This window comes from Talpa occidentalis, unplaced genomic scaffold (genome assembly GCF_014898055.3).
Source record: "Talpa occidentalis isolate TD23 unplaced genomic scaffold, MPIMG_talOcc4v2.1 talOcc4.7, whole genome shotgun sequence".
In the NCBI taxonomy this organism is placed as follows: Eukaryota; Metazoa; Chordata; class Mammalia; order Eulipotyphla; family Talpidae; genus Talpa; species Talpa occidentalis.
The window spans coordinates 84,912,454-84,929,406 of record NW_023605083.1 but is presented as its reverse complement, the minus strand read 5'-3'; the positions used below and the strand labels follow the sequence as shown (position 1 = coordinate 84,929,406).

At 52.9% G+C, this 16,953-nt stretch overlaps 1 protein-coding gene across 2 annotated transcripts; it reads left to right on the top strand.

Moving 5' to 3' along the window:
• The first annotated feature begins 1,502 nt into the window (after nucleotides 1-1,502).
• TRARG1 (trafficking regulator of GLUT4 (SLC2A4) 1) lies at nucleotides 1,503-13,398 on the top strand. 2 transcript variants are annotated; one of them, XM_037493907.2, is made up of 3 exons: nucleotides 1,503-1,892; nucleotides 11,567-11,699; nucleotides 13,109-13,398. In XM_037493907.2, the coding sequence occupies exons 1-3, from the start codon at nucleotides 1,503-1,505 to the stop codon at nucleotides 13,120-13,122; spliced, it is 537 nt and encodes a 178-aa protein (XP_037349804.1). In that variant the 3' UTR covers nucleotides 13,123-13,398. The 2 variants fall into 2 exon arrangements, 1 of the variants encoding a protein (XP_037349804.1); XR_005121987.2 differs by lacking the exons at nucleotides 1,503-1,892; nucleotides 13,109-13,398 and adding an exon at nucleotides 9,993-10,396 and having other exon boundaries at nucleotides 11,567-11,604.
• Nucleotides 13,399-16,953: the final 3,555 nt, after the last annotated feature.

The following is a 16,953-nucleotide window of genomic DNA, read 5'->3' as shown; positions in this document are numbered from 1 at the left end:
AATACCCTTGTCCTGGGCCAAAGAGCAGCACGTGGTCTTCCAGAAACGTGTCTACTGCCCTCCTCAGTTTGTTGAAAATTAAACTACTTTCCTTCTCAAACTGTTTCCTTTTATTGGCTGAAGGAAACTAAGGCCGGTGTTCAGTATCAATTGGACTAGTTTCTTCTCATTTCCAAGCCTCTGTTTCCTAATTTGTTGTGTCAAAGGATTTGACCTCCACAATTCTGAGATCCCTTCCATCTCTAACTTCTGAGCCACTCTCATATATGACCCTAGAATTTTAAGTTATTTTCTACACCCTCCTTCAAACCACACTGTGTCCTGGTGGTTACGGGTCACCCTTACAAAACACTGTAAGGATGGGTGGGGGGCACAGAAAGGGATGCAGAGAAGGAGGCAGGAACAGAGGGGGAGACATAAGAAAGAGCAAAGAGAGGAAGCAAGAGAGGGCAAGTGGCCAGACCCCAAGCCCTCAGAGCTCTGAGGCATTCCTCTCTTTCCCTGCTCTTCAGAACCACAGAAAAACTCTGATGGGCATGAGATGGGCTCAGCACACCTTCCACAACACCCCTCCGACCCACCTCTTAGTGAGCTGATCAGAAACCCGTTCAGAGAGACTTTAGGTTCCTCCAGGATCCTCCAGGGCCACACTGGAGCACCTCCTCCCTCCTGGAGCCAGAAGCCAGGCTCTGTGGCCTGTCCACTTCTGGGAGTTGGAGGTCAGGGTCAGATGTGTTAGGACAGGTCCAGGGCCTGAATTTCCCAACAGATAGAAGGAAAAAGGAGCTTGCTCCAGAGAAGAAAAGCTGAGGGCTCCTTTTCTCAGGAGAGTTGAAGACACACCCCTTTGTGACCCACTTTGTCTTTTTCCCCCTCTGGAGCCCCCAGCCCTGAGGAGCAGGTCCTGGGATCTCAATGGAAATGAGAAGTTGGCCCACGTCCCTCTGGGCAGGGCTGGGCGGGGCGGGGCTGGCCTGGGCTGAGGCAGGATACTGCTGGGCTGTTCTCTGGGGAGAGGGGGAATTGAAAAGGAAAAGCATCTCTGATGAGGGCAGGGCGGGAGGGAGGGCGACTGTGTGGCGCGTGTGCACGCGCGCGCGCACGCACGCGCGCACACACACACATACACACACACACACAGCCTCTCTGCCTAACTGGAGCCTCACTCAGAAGAGGAGTGTTCTCTGTGCTGGGAGCTGGCTGTTGGTTCCCCGCCCATCTCCTGCAGTCAGCAGCACCAGCAAAGTTGGCTTCAAACTTGAACAAAGCTGAAGGCTCCAGATTCCTGGAACTCTGCGCTGGCAGCAGCAGGGCCCAGCAGCATCAGAACTTATCAGGCCTGGAGAAGCTGACCCTCTCTGCCCTCATCTGGCCTTGCTCCCCTGGGGTGCACTTCTGCCCCTGAGCTGTAGACACCCGGTCTGGGCTGAGGAATGGTACGCTGAGGTCCCTCTGGAGCCCCTCTTCCCAGCCTGTTGGAGCAGCCCAAGATCCAGATCAACATGGCCAACCCTGGGCAGCCTCAGTTTCCTCCAGCACAGGAGCTGGGCTCTGCCGCCTCACCCCTGGATCTGCCCGAGATGGAGAAACTCCTCACTAAGGTGGAGGTCAAGGATGACAAGCCCCTGAAGCTGTCCAAGTCCCTCTCTGGGTCTCTGGATCTGGAGCAGAATGGCCATGGCCTGCCCTTCAAGGTGGTATCTGAGGGGCACCAGGACGCCCCACTTTCCCGCTCACTCTCTCGGGTCAGCTCGAGGCGGGCATCCTCCATTGTCTCTGTCTCTGATGCCCAGGACCGAGAAGTTCCCAAAGATTACCTCATCCTTGCCATTGCCTCTTGCTTCTGCCCTGTCTGGCCCCTCAACCTCATCCCCCTCATCTTTTCTATCATGGTAAGTTCTGCCCTTGGTTCCAGGAGTAGGGGCTGGACCCAGGGGTTGGCAGGCATGTTCCCCTGGCAGACACCTAGGGTGTAGAGAAAAGAGAGCTGGGTGCTGGGTACTTGGGGGAAGATTCCTGTCCCCCCTGACCTGCTGCGCCTCCTTGGAGAGGGGCTCAGGGCCGGGAGGGCTTGTGTGTGTCCTCCTCTAACTCAGCTCCTGGGCATCCCACTTTGACTTTGTACACATCTCTGCTGGGGAGGGAGATTACTGAAGCCAAATCCTGCACTGCAGGACAGCCAGGGTGGGGTCCTACCCTTGGTGGACAGGGCAATTGTCCCAAGGAGTCATTGCTCAGTGGGACTGGGTATCAGCAGAGATCACAGCCAGCATGGGGTCCCAGGGCCCCAAATTCTCAGAAAGGGAGCCTGTTCCCCCTGCCCCACCCCAGTACCACCTGGGGTTTCTACACCTGCCTCTCCGTTTCCAAGAGCAGGCAGTGGTCTCCCTGCTACACTCTGAGGCCCCTGGGGCCTGGCTCCCTCAAGGGGCCCATGAAGAGTGGAGAGTTGCAGTTCTTTCTGTGGCCTTCTATGTCTTGGAGGTGGTTGCCTGCTCTCAGTATTTGTCTTCAGGCTAGGGGGAGTCTGGACTACATGTCTGGAAACCATGGGTGTCAGAGGGCATGGCTGTCCTCGTCAAGGAGGGGCATGTTGCTAGTTTTTACTTCTCACACTCTTGCGCTGTAAGTTTGGGTAAATTGTCCTAACTTGTCCCTAAATCCAAGCACAGACATTAGGATAGAGCTACTTACAGAAAATGTCTGTAGATGTTGGCAAGTGACTTATGAGGTGCAGGAAGGGAAGCGGGGAGAGAGAGACTGGACATGGCAGTAGCTCTCAGAATGAGGCTAGGAGAAGGGCCAGGACTGCCTGCCCCAGGCTGGCAAGGGCCAGAGAACTGCGTGGGGAGACATTGTGTGGTTCCCTCAGGAGCTACTCCACTGCTGAGTCATATATCCCTGAGCCCCCAGGAGCTGTGGCCATTTCTGCTGCCCTCAGGTTGTCTTCTGAGAAAGCCCCTATTTCCTCCACTGAGGCCCAGTCTCCAGCCAAGGATGCCTTCCCCAACCCCCATGAAATCTAGCACCCCTCTCAGGACCCCAGGAGAGTCTGGTAGGCTTGAGTCTGAAGGACTGGGCATGGCACAAGAGCTGGGACTGCGCAGGGCCCAGGGTGGGGCCTTCGAGGAGCTTCCTGTGCAGCCTGTGGCACTTGGGGACAGGTGGAGGCAAAGCCAGGCCCGGGGGTGAGCCAGTGGCTCTGGGCAGGGACAACCTCTTGGTTACAGGAAAAGGCCCCGGGAGAGAAGACAGGCTTTGGGGAGGGAAACCACACCAGGGCCCAAGAGAAACCAGTTGCTAGACTCCAGCTCCTGGAGGGGGTGGTAGGCACAGGCTGCGTAGATACTACCTTTGTTAAAGGGACCTGGGCCCAAGGCTGTGAGACTCCCTCACCCACCCTCAGTACATTTCTATGTCCTTCTAAGCTTCTTGAATCCGGTGTGACACTCACTGGGCCCAGGGCAGGGCAAGATGCTAAGCCAGACATCACCACTAATTCCCTGGAGCCTCCAGTCCAGTGGGGAGAAACTGTAAACAGATCCTCACACCACATTGCAAGATTCGCCTGTGCTAGACCAACCACGAGGTGTGGTGACCCAGGCCAGTCACTCCAAACGCCTCTTCTCCGCAATATTCCCTCTGCAAAATGGGTGTCGCCCTAACACCTACATTACAGAGGAGCTGTGTGAGGAGAAAAGAAGTACACAATGTGTTTAAGAAGAACACTAACATGTAGTGAGTGCTGGTGCATGGTGGTTGTACTTAGTGGCCCCCAAGTGTCTCCCTAGTGGGGGATGGGAAGTCATCATAGGTCTGTTCTTTTTATAGCTTCAAGATGTAACTCACATGTCATGCAATTCACCTACCTATTGTGTACACTACAGTAATTTTTAGCATAGTCACTGATAGTGCAATCATAAACATAGTCAACCAAAGAACATTTTCCTCACTCCAGGAGAAACCTGTCCCCTTTGCTACTCCCTTCCGCCCAGTGCTGGCCAGAACTAGGAAACCACTGACCTTCTTCTGTCTCTAGGGATTTGTCTCTTCTGGACATTTCTTACAAATGGTATCTTACCATATAGGTGGTCCATTGAAACTGGCTGCTTTCACTTGACATGACAGGGTTTGGAGCCAGAAAGGAATGTGGTTAAATGTCTATTTTGGTTGGCTGGTCTGGTAAAGGGGGAAAAGAGGAGCTGAGGGGTCCCTTGGTGCCTGGTATTTGTAGGCAAAAGATGAGATGAAGAAGCCTAGACTGAGATCATGACAAGGGGCAGGAGGGTTTTCTGGAAACCTTGTGAGAGTTGGTAACATACACCTATCATCCAGTCCACTTTTCACTGGAGTCGCAAGTTACTGATGTGGAGGGAGCCAAGTGTAGAGGATGACTGACACCTCATGGGTGAATGTGCCTCTTTCATGACCCGGATGCCATGCTTGGTACGTGGGAAGCAGATGGATAAGACATGGTCTGTTAGGCAGACAGGGCCTGCTCCAGGAATTGTGGTTTTGTCCTAGAGACTATGAGGACTCCCTGGCAATTTTTAAGCAGAGGTGGATGGAGTCAGTTCATATTTTAAACCAACACTCAACTGTATTGTGGGAAACGAGCTAGAGCAGGCAGGACTAGGGACAGGAGGACCCCCGAGGAGGTGTTTGAGATAGTCCGGGCAAGGGTGACAAAGGCCTGAACTAAGCAGTGGCTTACAAAGGAGGGCACTAACGAGTGAATTGTCAAAAGCTGTTAAGAATTTCTCTAGACTCCTGGTTATCCAACTCAAAAATATTGCTATCTTAGAGCTTTGAGAACCTTAAACATTTAAGGGATAAGCAGAAGTGGACAGAAAGGGGCTCTGAAAAGATTCCAGGAGGTCAGAAGAAAGCTATAAAAGAGGGAGAGTCACCTAGGAAGGAACGAGTTTGAAGTGGGAGGCAGAGGTCAAATGCAGATGCAGCAAGGGCGGGAGTGTCCAGTGACTTGGCCATTTATAGGCACCTGGCGACTTTGCGGGTGGAGAGGCTCGAGCAGTGAGGAGAGAGGGGGCTGGTGGGCCTGAAGATCATCCAGAAGAAGGACTCCCCTCCCCAGGAGCCTGCAGGAGAGGACATGAAGGCAGAAGTAGATAGAAATGCTCAAAGAAAAAGAAGTGAATTCTTGCTGTGTGGTCTCCATGCCTCCAGCCATGGCCTCTCGTTGAGATGTAGGCTCCTGGTGACTGAGGAGAGTAGACATAATCAGGGACAGAGAACTCAGTGACCTGAGGGCTTTGCTGAGGCACAAACCCAGAGTCTGAGTTGTTTCAGTCTGCCTGGTAGACTGTTTGTCCTGCCGTCAGCATTGGGCTGACCCCCGGCTGGGTATGACAGAGCTTCCACGAGGACAGGACCAGGCGGCACAGAAGAATGCCAGACTGAGAGTTGAGGCCTGGGGAGGGTAGGTTAGGTACTGTGAGCTTGAGTGGGTGAGTGAGATGCTGGGGGTTGGGATTTCAGAGGAAGAACCAGATGGGGTGATGACAGGTGCAGTATTGTTGTGGAAATGAATTTCCACAGGGGACTGTTAGTAGCCAGGGGGAAGGGACCTGAGGGAGCCCCATTTGAGGGCTAATACTACTAACATTCACTGCATGCTTGCTAAATGTTAGGCTCACATCCAAATTCTGTGTGTACATTAACTTGGTTAATCTAGACTGTTGCCTTATGAGGTCCAGATAATGTTATTATTCATATTTTACAGATGGGAACACAGAAGCAGGAGATGTAATATAGCCTGCTAGTGACTGGGAACCCCAGGGTCAGATGGATGCCTGCAGGCAGCACTCACGATCCTACCTACTACACTAGCTTGCCCCCTTGGGAATGGGGGGACTCTACATGGGGAGCATTGCTGGATGTGCCCAGTTATCTCCTCTCTTCTGGGAGCCTGCTTAGTTCACTGGACACTCCCATCATTCCCCGGGGCGGGAGATACTACTTGTTCCTCTAGGGGTGAAACACTTGGGTTCTCTTCATAGCTATTTCCCCTCCATCTTGCAGATGAGAAAACTAAGACTTCCAGGGCAGTGTGAGCTTTACATTGGATAGCGTCTGTACAGCCTGCTGCAACCAAGTGGCTGCAGTCAGGTCAGCTCTGTTCCATCTGGTCAATCCTAGTGCATTTCCCCCAGTGATATCTCTCAGGCTTGAAAAAACAGTCATGGCTGGGTTGCAGAGGCTGATGGCTCTTTGGATAAAGGAGAGAGATGGAGCTTAGTGTGATCAAGAAATGACCCCTCCCTTCCCCTCCCCATCTCTCATACCCAAGTCACCGGATGTGTACCTCTCTCCATGGTTCTCACTTCTTATTGCACACATGAGTATACTCTGGGAAGGGTGTGGGTGGCAGGACTCATCTCAAACCCTGCGCCCCTCGCTCTGCACCCCCTGCTTACTGCAGAGATGGAGTCCTTTGGTAAGAATTCAAGGTGGTCCCAGAATGTCTAAAGTCAAAGTTCCTGGAAATCCCTGAAGCCTTTCTGTATGTTTCCCCCTCTTCCTCCCAAGGTTCCCTTGGTGTTGAAGTCTTGAGGTCGGTGGCCTGGGCTGGCCATACAGGGAGCTGCAGGTAGCAAGGGTTAGTGGGTGGGACCACAACCCAGATGCCAGATATCTTTCTTATAGGAACTATTGCTCTAATTTTTTCATGAATCTTCTATAAAATTTGAACTTGGCTAAGTTCAATGGTTAGAAAACAGACTCTTCATCCTTTTTCTCTCTCCTTTCATTCTTTACTTCCTCAAACATTTGTTGAATCCCTAACAGGGTCTGTCCCTAGGTCACCTATGAGGGATACCAAAATGGAGGCTGCATGGCCCCAACCTTCAAGGAGCTTACAGTCTAGAGAAAGAGACAGACTTGGCTGTAAGAAATAATGAAGCAAGGTGGTAAGGGAGAAAAAGAGTGAAGCAAGATGCTGTGGGAGCCCTGAGGAGGAGAAGAATAATTGTGTGGGGACCAAAAAAAGTTTTATTGCAGGTGACTCTTAAGAATGTGGAGGAGGGCCTCCCCGGTGGCACAGCGGTTCAGCGCTGGGTTGCAAAGCTGCCCGCAGCTTCTGCAGCGCCATATTGAGGTTGCGATATGGTAACAAAGAAAGGCATTCCTGCAGAAGCAGCACATGCAAAGGCACTGAGGCACAAAAGTATATTTCTTTCATGCGGAACTATGTCACCAGGTTTGGATTTTAAAGCTAAGAAAGAGGTTGCACGAGGGGCCTCCCTGGTGGTGTAGGGGTTATAGCTATGAAGCTATTGCCAGCCAATGCAGCATGAGTTCGAGTCCTGGCCAGGGAGCTACTCACATGGCACAGCAGACCTCTCCTCTCTTACCCACTGCTCCCCTCAGCAGCACCTGTTCTGTTCCCCACTCTGTCTCTGGTGAATGCTCTCACCCCCCCACTCCACATCTCTGACCTGTACCCCAGTTCTTGTATGCATAAATACATAAATCTTAAAAAAAAAAAGAAAAAGGAAGAATGGTAGATTTCCGGACATACTGTCATATAATTAATATCCTAACTGGGACACCTCTGAAAGTGAGAGGGGTGCGATTAGTAATTTCACCAAGACCCGCCCAATAGGCTTTCCTCCTAGAACAGGGTCTCCCTCCTCTGCTGGAGTTGATGGTTATGATTCTTTGTCCTTCACCAACCTAATGCCTATTGGGCATTGGAGGGAAGAAAATCTCCCATAACAACACAGATATTACATTATACTATTTATTGAGCACTTACTATTGCCAGGGCACCATGCTAAGTCCCCTACTTGTATCATCTCATCCAATCCCACCACAAGCCAATGAAGTAGGTTCTGTTTTTACAGATGAGCAAATTGAGGCATAAAAGAGATAAGCCATTTGCCCAGGGCCCCACAGCTGATACATGCCTCTCTGCTGCCAGGAAACAGCATGACACCAATCACTCCTTGGTCTAGTCACTCACTCCCCCTTTGATGGACCTTTTCTCTCCTGTCTTGAAGAAATCCTCGATATGCCTCAACCAGTTGTATCTCCTCTGCCATCACGCTCCTCCTCCATCCGCAGCTGAGCTTTTTTTTTTTTTTAAAGATTTTTAATTTTTATGTATTTATGCATACTAGAACTGGGGTGCAGGCCAGAGGTGCAGGGGTAAGGGGACTCACCAGAGACAGGGTGGGGAGCAGAACAGGTGGATCGACTGAGATACACTGCTGAGGGGAGCAGCGGGGGAGACAGGAGAGGTCTGCTGCGCCATGTGGGTCACCTCCCTGTCAGGGGATCAAACTCACTACAAAGTGGCTGGTGATAGCTTGATGGTGCTGAGATTTTAACCCCCGTGCCACCAGGGAGGCCTGGCAGCTGAGCTTCTAAGAGCTGGCTCCACTTGCATCTAACTTCCTCATCTCTCCCTCATTCGTCATGTCCCTCCATTCTGATTTCTCTTCCCTCACTGCACTGAAACTTCCTCATCAAGATCGTCCATCTCGTCTCGCTGTCACTAGTCATTATCAGCAGCTGAGTCCTCATCTTGCTTTACGGCCATGCATGAGGCGGTGCCGTCGGCACTCCTTCCTTCTTGAGATTTTCCATCTTGGACTTCTGGGATGATTCTCCCCTGCCACTTGCCACCCCTCAGTGGTCTCCCTTGCAGGCTTCTTTCCCCAGCCCTCCCCTCCACCTTCACGATTTGATGTCTCCCATAGGCCCATCTGTGAACCTCGTCTCCCAGCTGCTATCTCCCCGAGTGACCTCATCTGCGCCCAGAGCTCCAGTTGCCGTCCACAGGCTGATGACTCCTGGGCCCCGACCTGTTTATCCAACTGTGTCTGTCTATTCACAGTGCTCAGCCTCCTCTGCCTGAACGAGTTCAGTGATGCATGGTCTCTCTCCCTCCCGCTCGAGGAAAGGAACTTCCCCTCATCCATTGTCCATGCCAGAAACCTGGATCCCAGTCACATCCCTCTCCCACGTACCCTTTGATATGAGCAGAGAATACCTGGATACTCTCCTCATAACTTCTCAAATCCTAATTCCTTTCTCAACCTTCTACTTAGTTTAAGTCTTGAATCTGTCATCTCCCAAATGCCCAGCACTCTGATCCACACCGTCACCACAGAGATGGTCCCCAAAATGCAAATCCAGTTATGTCCCCACTTGCAAATCTTCATTAATTCTTTAACGCTTATAGGACCAAGATTCCTTTGCATGACAGTTGGGGCCCTTCTTGATCTGCCATTTCCCCACTTCTCTAGTGATTTCTCTTACCATATCTGCATGGTGCCCTATGCTCCAGCTTCACCTATAAAATGGGCTAATAACAACGCCTGCCTCAGAAGTATCAGGGGGAAAAATGTTCTAATAGATGGCAAGCACTTAACATAGTTCCTGTCACAAGGTAGATGTTCAAATAATGTGAGGGATTATTACTGCTCTAGTGGAAGTAGCACAGTCATGGTGGGCTTCACAGAGGAGATGGTCTTAGCGCCAGCCCTTGAAGGATGGAGAGGATTTGGACTATTTCCCATCCCCCAGCTTCACATACTAGCTCCCACTGCTTCTGGGATAAGGACCAAATCTTCTGGTGGGCAGATCCCTGCCTGACTGGATCAACCCACTTCTAAGCCCTACCTGCTTCCTCATTTTCTCAACTCCAGCCACATTGGCCTTTGTCCTTTATTTAACAATGATTTATGGAAGGTGTGCGTAATTACCCTGCAGGATGCCCCTCTGGATCTTTATACACACTGTTCTTTCTACTTGGAACACTTTTTTTTCTTTTGAAAAAAAAAAAAAAACATTTAATTCTTATTCATCCTCCACATTTCAATCCATTTGTCCTTACTCCAGGAACTGTTCCCCAAATCTCCCCTTTTGTAAGCTAAGCTGTCATGGTAACAGGTGCCTCTCCTTTGTAACATACCCACAGTTGCAATTTTACTATTGTGTCACATGATGGAGACCAGCCTCCCTCACCAGGCTGGAAGCTCTGTAGCAGGGGAACTGGACTCTCCAGCATGCTCCTGTAGCCTGGGGGCTGAGTACGGTGCTTAGCATAATTTTCTGCCAAATGAGATGGTCTTATGGGGAGGAGAATGGAGAATAGAGTTTGGAGTGGGGTGGGGAATCTTCAGGAAGATGTTTTCATGGCTTCAGTAAGAAGTGGCACCTGGAACGAGGGCAGATGTGAGGAGCTAGAGAGAGGAGAGTCCAAGAGAACTGGCTAGGACAGGATGCTGATTGGTAGGGGGGACAGGAGAGGAATGGCCACCAAAGGGAGGCATTCTAGGCTGTTGCCATAAGCTCGAGTGTGAGCAAATGGAAGGAGGAGCTCAAGACAGAACAGATCTGAGCAGCAGGAACTACAGTTTGGGACAAAGTGAGTTTGACCTCATGGTTTTCTGGAACAGGGACCCACCAGGTGGGGGTGGAGGGTCAGGTAGATTTCTGAAAGGTGAAGAGAAGTGTGGCATCAAGAGAACAGAGAGGGAAGGGTCACTTAGCAGGCGGCCAGGCACAAAGTAAAGGCTCAGTCACTCTTATCATCAAGGTACTGGACTGCATTTCCATGCTGAACTCAGGAGCCTCAAATAATCCAGAAAATCAACTAGGCCTGAGGTCTTGAGAGTAGAGGCTTGGGGAGAGAGGCCTCCATGGAAACACAGCCCCTTTCACCAGTGTCTTATAGTTTTCAGAAACTACAGAAATAGTCTTTCACCTCCTTAAATTTATTAAGTATTTTATTATTTTGATGTGGTTGTAAATGGGATCCATAACTTTCTTTTTCAGAAAATTCATTATTAGTGGGGACACACCTCCTATTGAGTAACCTCAGGGCCCCTCCTCTTTGTCCTTAAACTACTCAACTCTACCCTCACATGCCCAGATTTCACCAAATTAAATGGAGCCAAGGAAAACCAAGCTCCCTGAGAAGAAGTGAAATACCAAGCAGGGCCCCTGTGCAGCTGTGTGTGGCTCTATCTCATCCCCAGCCTTCCTGGTTAAACCCAAGATGCCTCCCCTTTCTGGCTGAACAGGATGAGGCTCCTAGAGGGAGGGAGTACCAGTGGTTTTTAAAAAGTAGCCAGAGATGGGTCACACATGACAAGAGGCTGGCCCATTGGGCTGGAGGAAAAGCCCCCAGTTTGCCTCAGGAAGCCAGTGGGGCTGAGCCTTGGGCTGGGATCTCCAGGTACCTGGTTTATCCAAACCCACCAGCTCAGTGCGGCCTGGACCTGGTTCATCCTCCCAGTCCTCCGTCCCCACTACAGCACTCTTCCCTTCCTGAGAGGAGATGCTGCATTGCTTGGTTCTGCTCCAGCTGTTCCCAGCCAGGGAGAGATAGCCTCGGCTGGGGGTCTGAGAATCTGGACAACTTGAGCCCAGGCTACTTCTCTAGGAGGAACCCAAATCCTCTCCCCTGGGGAAGTGGGGCTGCTGGAGTGTGGGAAGCCATGGGGCCTGGGTGTGTTCTGGAAGCCTCAGCAAGTAGCACCCTGCAGAACTGCAGAGGATGGCTTCCTGGGGTCTCCGGCCCCTCTCTCTACAGTCTCGGAGCAGCGTGCAGCAAGGGGACCTGGATGGAGCCCGGAGGCTGGGCCGCCTGGCCCGGCTGCTCAGCATCACCTTCATCATCATGGGGATCATCATCATTGTCGTGGCTGTGACTGTCAACGTTATAGGTGAGATCCCATTGCAGAAAGAAAAGGAGCCTGTTTGCTGGGTGTGAAGACCGGGGAAGGGCCTAGCCCAGCCCTCTGGGGTGGGGAGAATGAGAGGTGGATGAGAGCATGTGGGGGTCAAAGCCTTATGTCTCACTCCAGAAAAGCCACGCAGTTCCCAGCGGTGAGCTGCTGGGTGGTACTGGCTGTCCGACCTGTCTCTTGCCTGGAGTCCAGCAACAGGAAGCAGGGTAGGAAGCGCACAGGTGAGGGGGTCAGAGGCTACCTGTCTCAGCTCTGCTGGTCCTGGCTCCTGGGCCAGTGTCTGTCTGTCTGATTGAGCCTTGAGGTTGTCATGTCTAAAGTGGTAGGAAGAAGCCCCCCAACACTGAGGCTGCTTTGTAAATTGTGGGGTTTTGGCACATTCTTGCTGAGACAGCCAGCCCAGAGCAGAGGAGGCAACCTAGGGGGTAGGAGTCAGGAAGTGACACTTTTGTGTGCACCCAAAGATGGCCCAGTGACATTATCCAAGCAGGGGACCGTTTTCAAAGGTGACTCAGCTGCTCACAAAGCCCACCCTGCTTTGTGGGTTTCTGGGCTCTGCAGGTCTGGTCTCTGCTTCCCTCCCTTCACACCTCCCACTGGGAGGCCCCCCAGCATCGCCAGCTCTTCAGTGATCACCCTGAGGTAAAGACCTCGCGACTTCCCAGGTGCCTGATGGACCAGCAACAGTGGCCGCTGAGGGCGGGAAGTTACCAGAAATGTGGACTCTCAAATCCCAGCCCAGATCCACTGAAGCAAAATCTGCATTTTAATAAGATTCCCAATCTAAGCATTAAAATTTGCCAGCACTGGCCTGGAGTGTGGAGTGTTAGACTGAGGACAGGAAACCTGGGATCTGGCCACGGGGCTACCAGCAGCCTTGGCCACTTAGCAGAGGGACGAGTTCGGGTTCGCCCTCAGCCTGTCTGAGTTCAAGTTTCAATCCTCTACTTCCTGCGCATCTGAGTGGAATCTCCCTGTGTCTGCCGGGCTCTCAGATACAGGAAAGGCAGGAACCCGCCACCCTGGGCATTAACCTGGGTCGCCTTATGAGGTGTGTTCTTGGGATCCTGCCGCTGCTGTCATGTTAGCCATGACTGTTCTGATGGCGAGTGAGTGCTACTGAACGCAAACTGGCCAAGGGGCTAGTGTAGCTTTCACTCCAGAATTCCAGTCTCGGTGGACCTACATCCAGAGAGCTCATGTGTCTCTGAACTCATCGCCAGGGCCAGTCCTCTGAGTAGCAGGGGTCAGTTCTACCAAGAGCCCCAAACCAGTGATCCCTGTTAACGCTTCCTACTAAGAAACAAAAGCCAAATGCGCAAAATGGGGACTTGAAGACCCATGTTCTGAGTTCTGTTCTACCCTAACTGTTATTTTCTTTACAGTTCAGGAGAAATAAAACTACAGGGTGCTGGGCTCACTGAGGCAGGCCCTGGCCCGCTGGAGGGAGCGCGCCAAACCCACACACCCCACATTCCACAGGAGGATAGGATGGTGACTGCCACGTGCCCACCTGTCCCCGAGCTCCAAAAGCACAGACTCAGAGGGGAACCCCCCAAGTCACTCCACCGTCAGCCCACAGCAGATGGGAAAAGCTAGGACAAGGAAGGAAGGAAGAGAGGAAGGAAGGAAAGAAAGATTAAATTTACTGTGAAACCAATGAATAATGTCCGTCTCGTGGACATATCCTGGCATTTTGACCCCAGTGTTCTGGCTTGTTTCTCAACCCCACAATCTCCTGGGACTTACCAAGCAGCATATACTGCCAGAAAGAGAAGAAACCAGCCCCATAAACATGACAAACTCTGGGGGGGAGAGAAGTGGCAAACACACTCCCTGCGTGTCTGATGCCCAGGAGCAAAGGGGTAGGACTTCATCTTTTGTACTTTCCTTGAGGCGGGGATAAGAGAGATTGCTTGCCTGCCTGTGCCACACGTCTGCTGCAGTCCCAGCCAGTGCCCTGAGGTCAGAGGCCGAGCTGCTGCTCAGCTGCACCCTGGAGTCCCTCGGGCACAGAGGATGAGCATCTGCCTGCAGAGGGCCACAGCCACCCTTAGGTCCTGCATCTCAGGATGGAGGCAGCAAGAGGAACATTGGTGAAGACAGGAACGAGACCACACGAGCCATGGACCTCTTCCCAAACTCTCACACCTGGGAGGACCTCCGCTGAGAACCTGTTCTGGGAGGATCCAGGCCATCTCTCCCTCCCTACCGGCTATAGCCTGGGGCACCAAGACCTCCCAGGGACCTGACCTAGCCCCTTGGTCAGTGAGGAGACAGGAGGCCTGCCATGGCCTCCCTGATAGCCTGGGGTACAAATTTGGGCCCCCATGCAGAGTGGTCAGCGCCCCATGCCCAGAGGCTCAGGGTCTCCTTGCCCAGTGGCTCAGGTGGGGGCCTGGGCTCTTGATTCCCAGCTCAGTTGCATCTGATGGCCTGTGCCTCACCCTGTGAGCTTGGTCTTCCACAAACAGCAAATGTTTTCCCTGGAGGAGACTTTGGAGCCACTCTGGGAGGTGGCTGCTAGCAGTGTTTGTGCTTTCAGCAGGGGAGTGGGGTGAAGAATTTTTTTTTAAAGATTTTTTTATTTATGCATACAAGAGCTGGGATACAGGCCAGAGGTGTGGGTGGTGAGAGGATTCACCAGAGACAGAGTGGGAAACAGAACAGGCAGATTGACTGAAATACACTGCTGAGGGGAGCAGTGGGCGAGACAGGAGAGGTCTGCTGTGCCATGTGGGTAGCTCCCTGGCCAGGGATCGAACTCATGCTGCAGTGGCTGCAAATAGCTTCATAAGTTGCTTCTTAACCCCTTGCACCACCAGGGAAGCCTGGGCTGAAGAATTTTTATGAAGATTTATTGTTTATTGGACCTAGAAAGTTCCAAGACAGAGGAAGGGTTTGTCTGGAGAGTCAGGTCTTCAGGAGAGTGAGGGACCCCAGGTTGAAAACACTTGAGTGCCCGAAGGCAGGGGGCTGGATTCCATGGCTGGTTTCAGGATCAAATGAGAACTGAAAGGAGCCAAGCCTGGCCCCTTGACCTCCTGCCTGGCTTTAGCCCAGGGATTCTCCCCAGACCTTTCTCTTTGGCCCACTGCTCACTATGGTGTCTCCTGTACCACCTCCCCTGCTGGCTTTTGCCCTAGGCCCTCGGTGAGGGGTATTCCAGGCTTTCCCACCCTGGGTGATCCTGTCCAGCAGTCAGGGCTACTGCACTTGTGGGGGTGGGGGCATTGAGAGAGGGTTCTCAGCCACAGCCAGATTGGCACAGACTGGCAATGGATGTTGTCATTCAGAACCCTCGAGCCTCCTCTCCAGGACGTTGCTTGTCTCCCTTCTCATCCTCAGGGGCTCCTGGGAGGGGGCCTGTTAGCACAGAGGTTGAACATCAGGAGGCACCCTGAGAACTGAGTGCAACTCAAATGTTCTAGGGGGCCCTACTTGATGAGGGGGGCAGCAGGGTAGCAGTTGGGGGTTCTGAGAAAACCCCTCTGGGGCTGGTGCTCCTGCATTTGCCCCCACCTGGGGAATAAACTCCAACCTCTCCCCACCCCAAGAAGTGGCCAGGTGGGTTTGTTTATAGGACCTTTGAGGCCAAAATACTGACACCCCTATTTGTCGGTGGAGGGAGGGAGCAAGCCCAGGGTATCTTTGTCACTTTGGGGTCAGATCAGGCTAGGGAAGATAACAGAAGTGGAACCTGCTGTTCACAGGCCCCAACTCTGGAAGGAGGGGTCATGAGTCATAGGCCCCAGGGATCCCCAGGGAGGAGAGAGGCAAAGCAGCTGATTTGGGCAGAGTCTCGTGGGGCAAACGATGGCAGAGGTGGGACAGGAGCTGAGGTCTCTGTGCACACTGGGAACATCCCTTGCCTGCCCTGCCCCCCACAGGCACCCCACACAAATACACACCACTGAGTACCCACTCCCACACATATGCACTGGTTCACCTTCAAAACCCAGAAGAGTTGAGAAAGAGAGAAGCCACCAGCAGAGAGCTGCAGGAACAGGCGCAGCTGGGACATTCCTCCATTCAGCGAGGCCAAATGGAGAGTCCTCTGGTCCTACTAAGGACCTGGCTCAGAGGCCTCTGAAGTATGTGGAAGGAGCGGAGGCCCCCAGAGACCCACCCCCCTGGCAGAGAGGACCACAGGGCCTGAGGATGAGACACCTTCAATGACAGAACTGAGAGGGAGGGTCCCTTGCTGCCCCCACACGCAGACTCTGCCAGACTCTGCCCAAACCAGCCTGGCACCCCCAGGCCGCGATGACTGGTCGGGACATGCCCCCTATCCCAGTTCCCACTCGGCTCATCCCCACTGGCTACATGAACACAGCAGTCCCTGGCTCAGGGCACTGACCAGCCCGTCCCCATCCCCCTGGGGGAGCAGCAAGAACTACTCCCTCACCACTGCCAGCCCCACATTCACCATTTCACCTCCATATTTCTCTGCATGGAAAGAAATAAAACTGAACAACACGCTCCACCGTGGCCCGTGTGTTTGTACTGCTGCGGTTAAGTGACTCCAAACAACTAAGGGGGGGGGGCAGTTCCCTCAGGGCTGGGGCTGCACTGAGGGCGCCTGGGCCCACTTGAGGCACTCCCCTGGGCAGGTCGTTTGTCCTCTCAGGCCTTATTTCTCCAGTATCTTCTGTCCCATCTCGCCTCGCTTGTTCTTTCTGCAGATGAACAAGGATCTCGGGTGTGGGGGGAAGAGGCAGGGAATGACAGGGCACTTTACATGTTGGTAAATCCCCCTGGGGGTGACTGGCATTATCCCAGGCATCATGTCCCAGGTCACACCACGCCTGGCCCAAGGAAGGCACTAAATAATGTTGGTGAACTGGCCCTCCCCGGGGTCTGTCCGATGGCTGCTGTGCTTTGCCTTTCGGAAGGGAAAGGCCCGTGGGAGGAAGGCAGGTGCTAGGAGGGTGGTGAGGCACATGCCGGAGGGCACGTCCATGTCAGGCCTGCAGGACTAAGCAGGAAGGGGGTGCGTCCCGTGGGAGGTGCAAGGGCTTCAGGAGGGCAGGCCGAGGGAAGTCTTGGGTGTGGGTAGAGGCTAAGCTGGGCAAACAGCAGGGAGGAAGGATTGCCAGCTAGCCACAAAGAGCTGTGGGCACAGGGGGCAAGAGGCTGGGAAAAGGAGGGAAGGGTGCAGGGCTGGGTGAGGTGGGGCAGGAAGGGAGGGGGAGGGAGAGTGGCAGGATCTAGGGGCGGTCACAGGAAG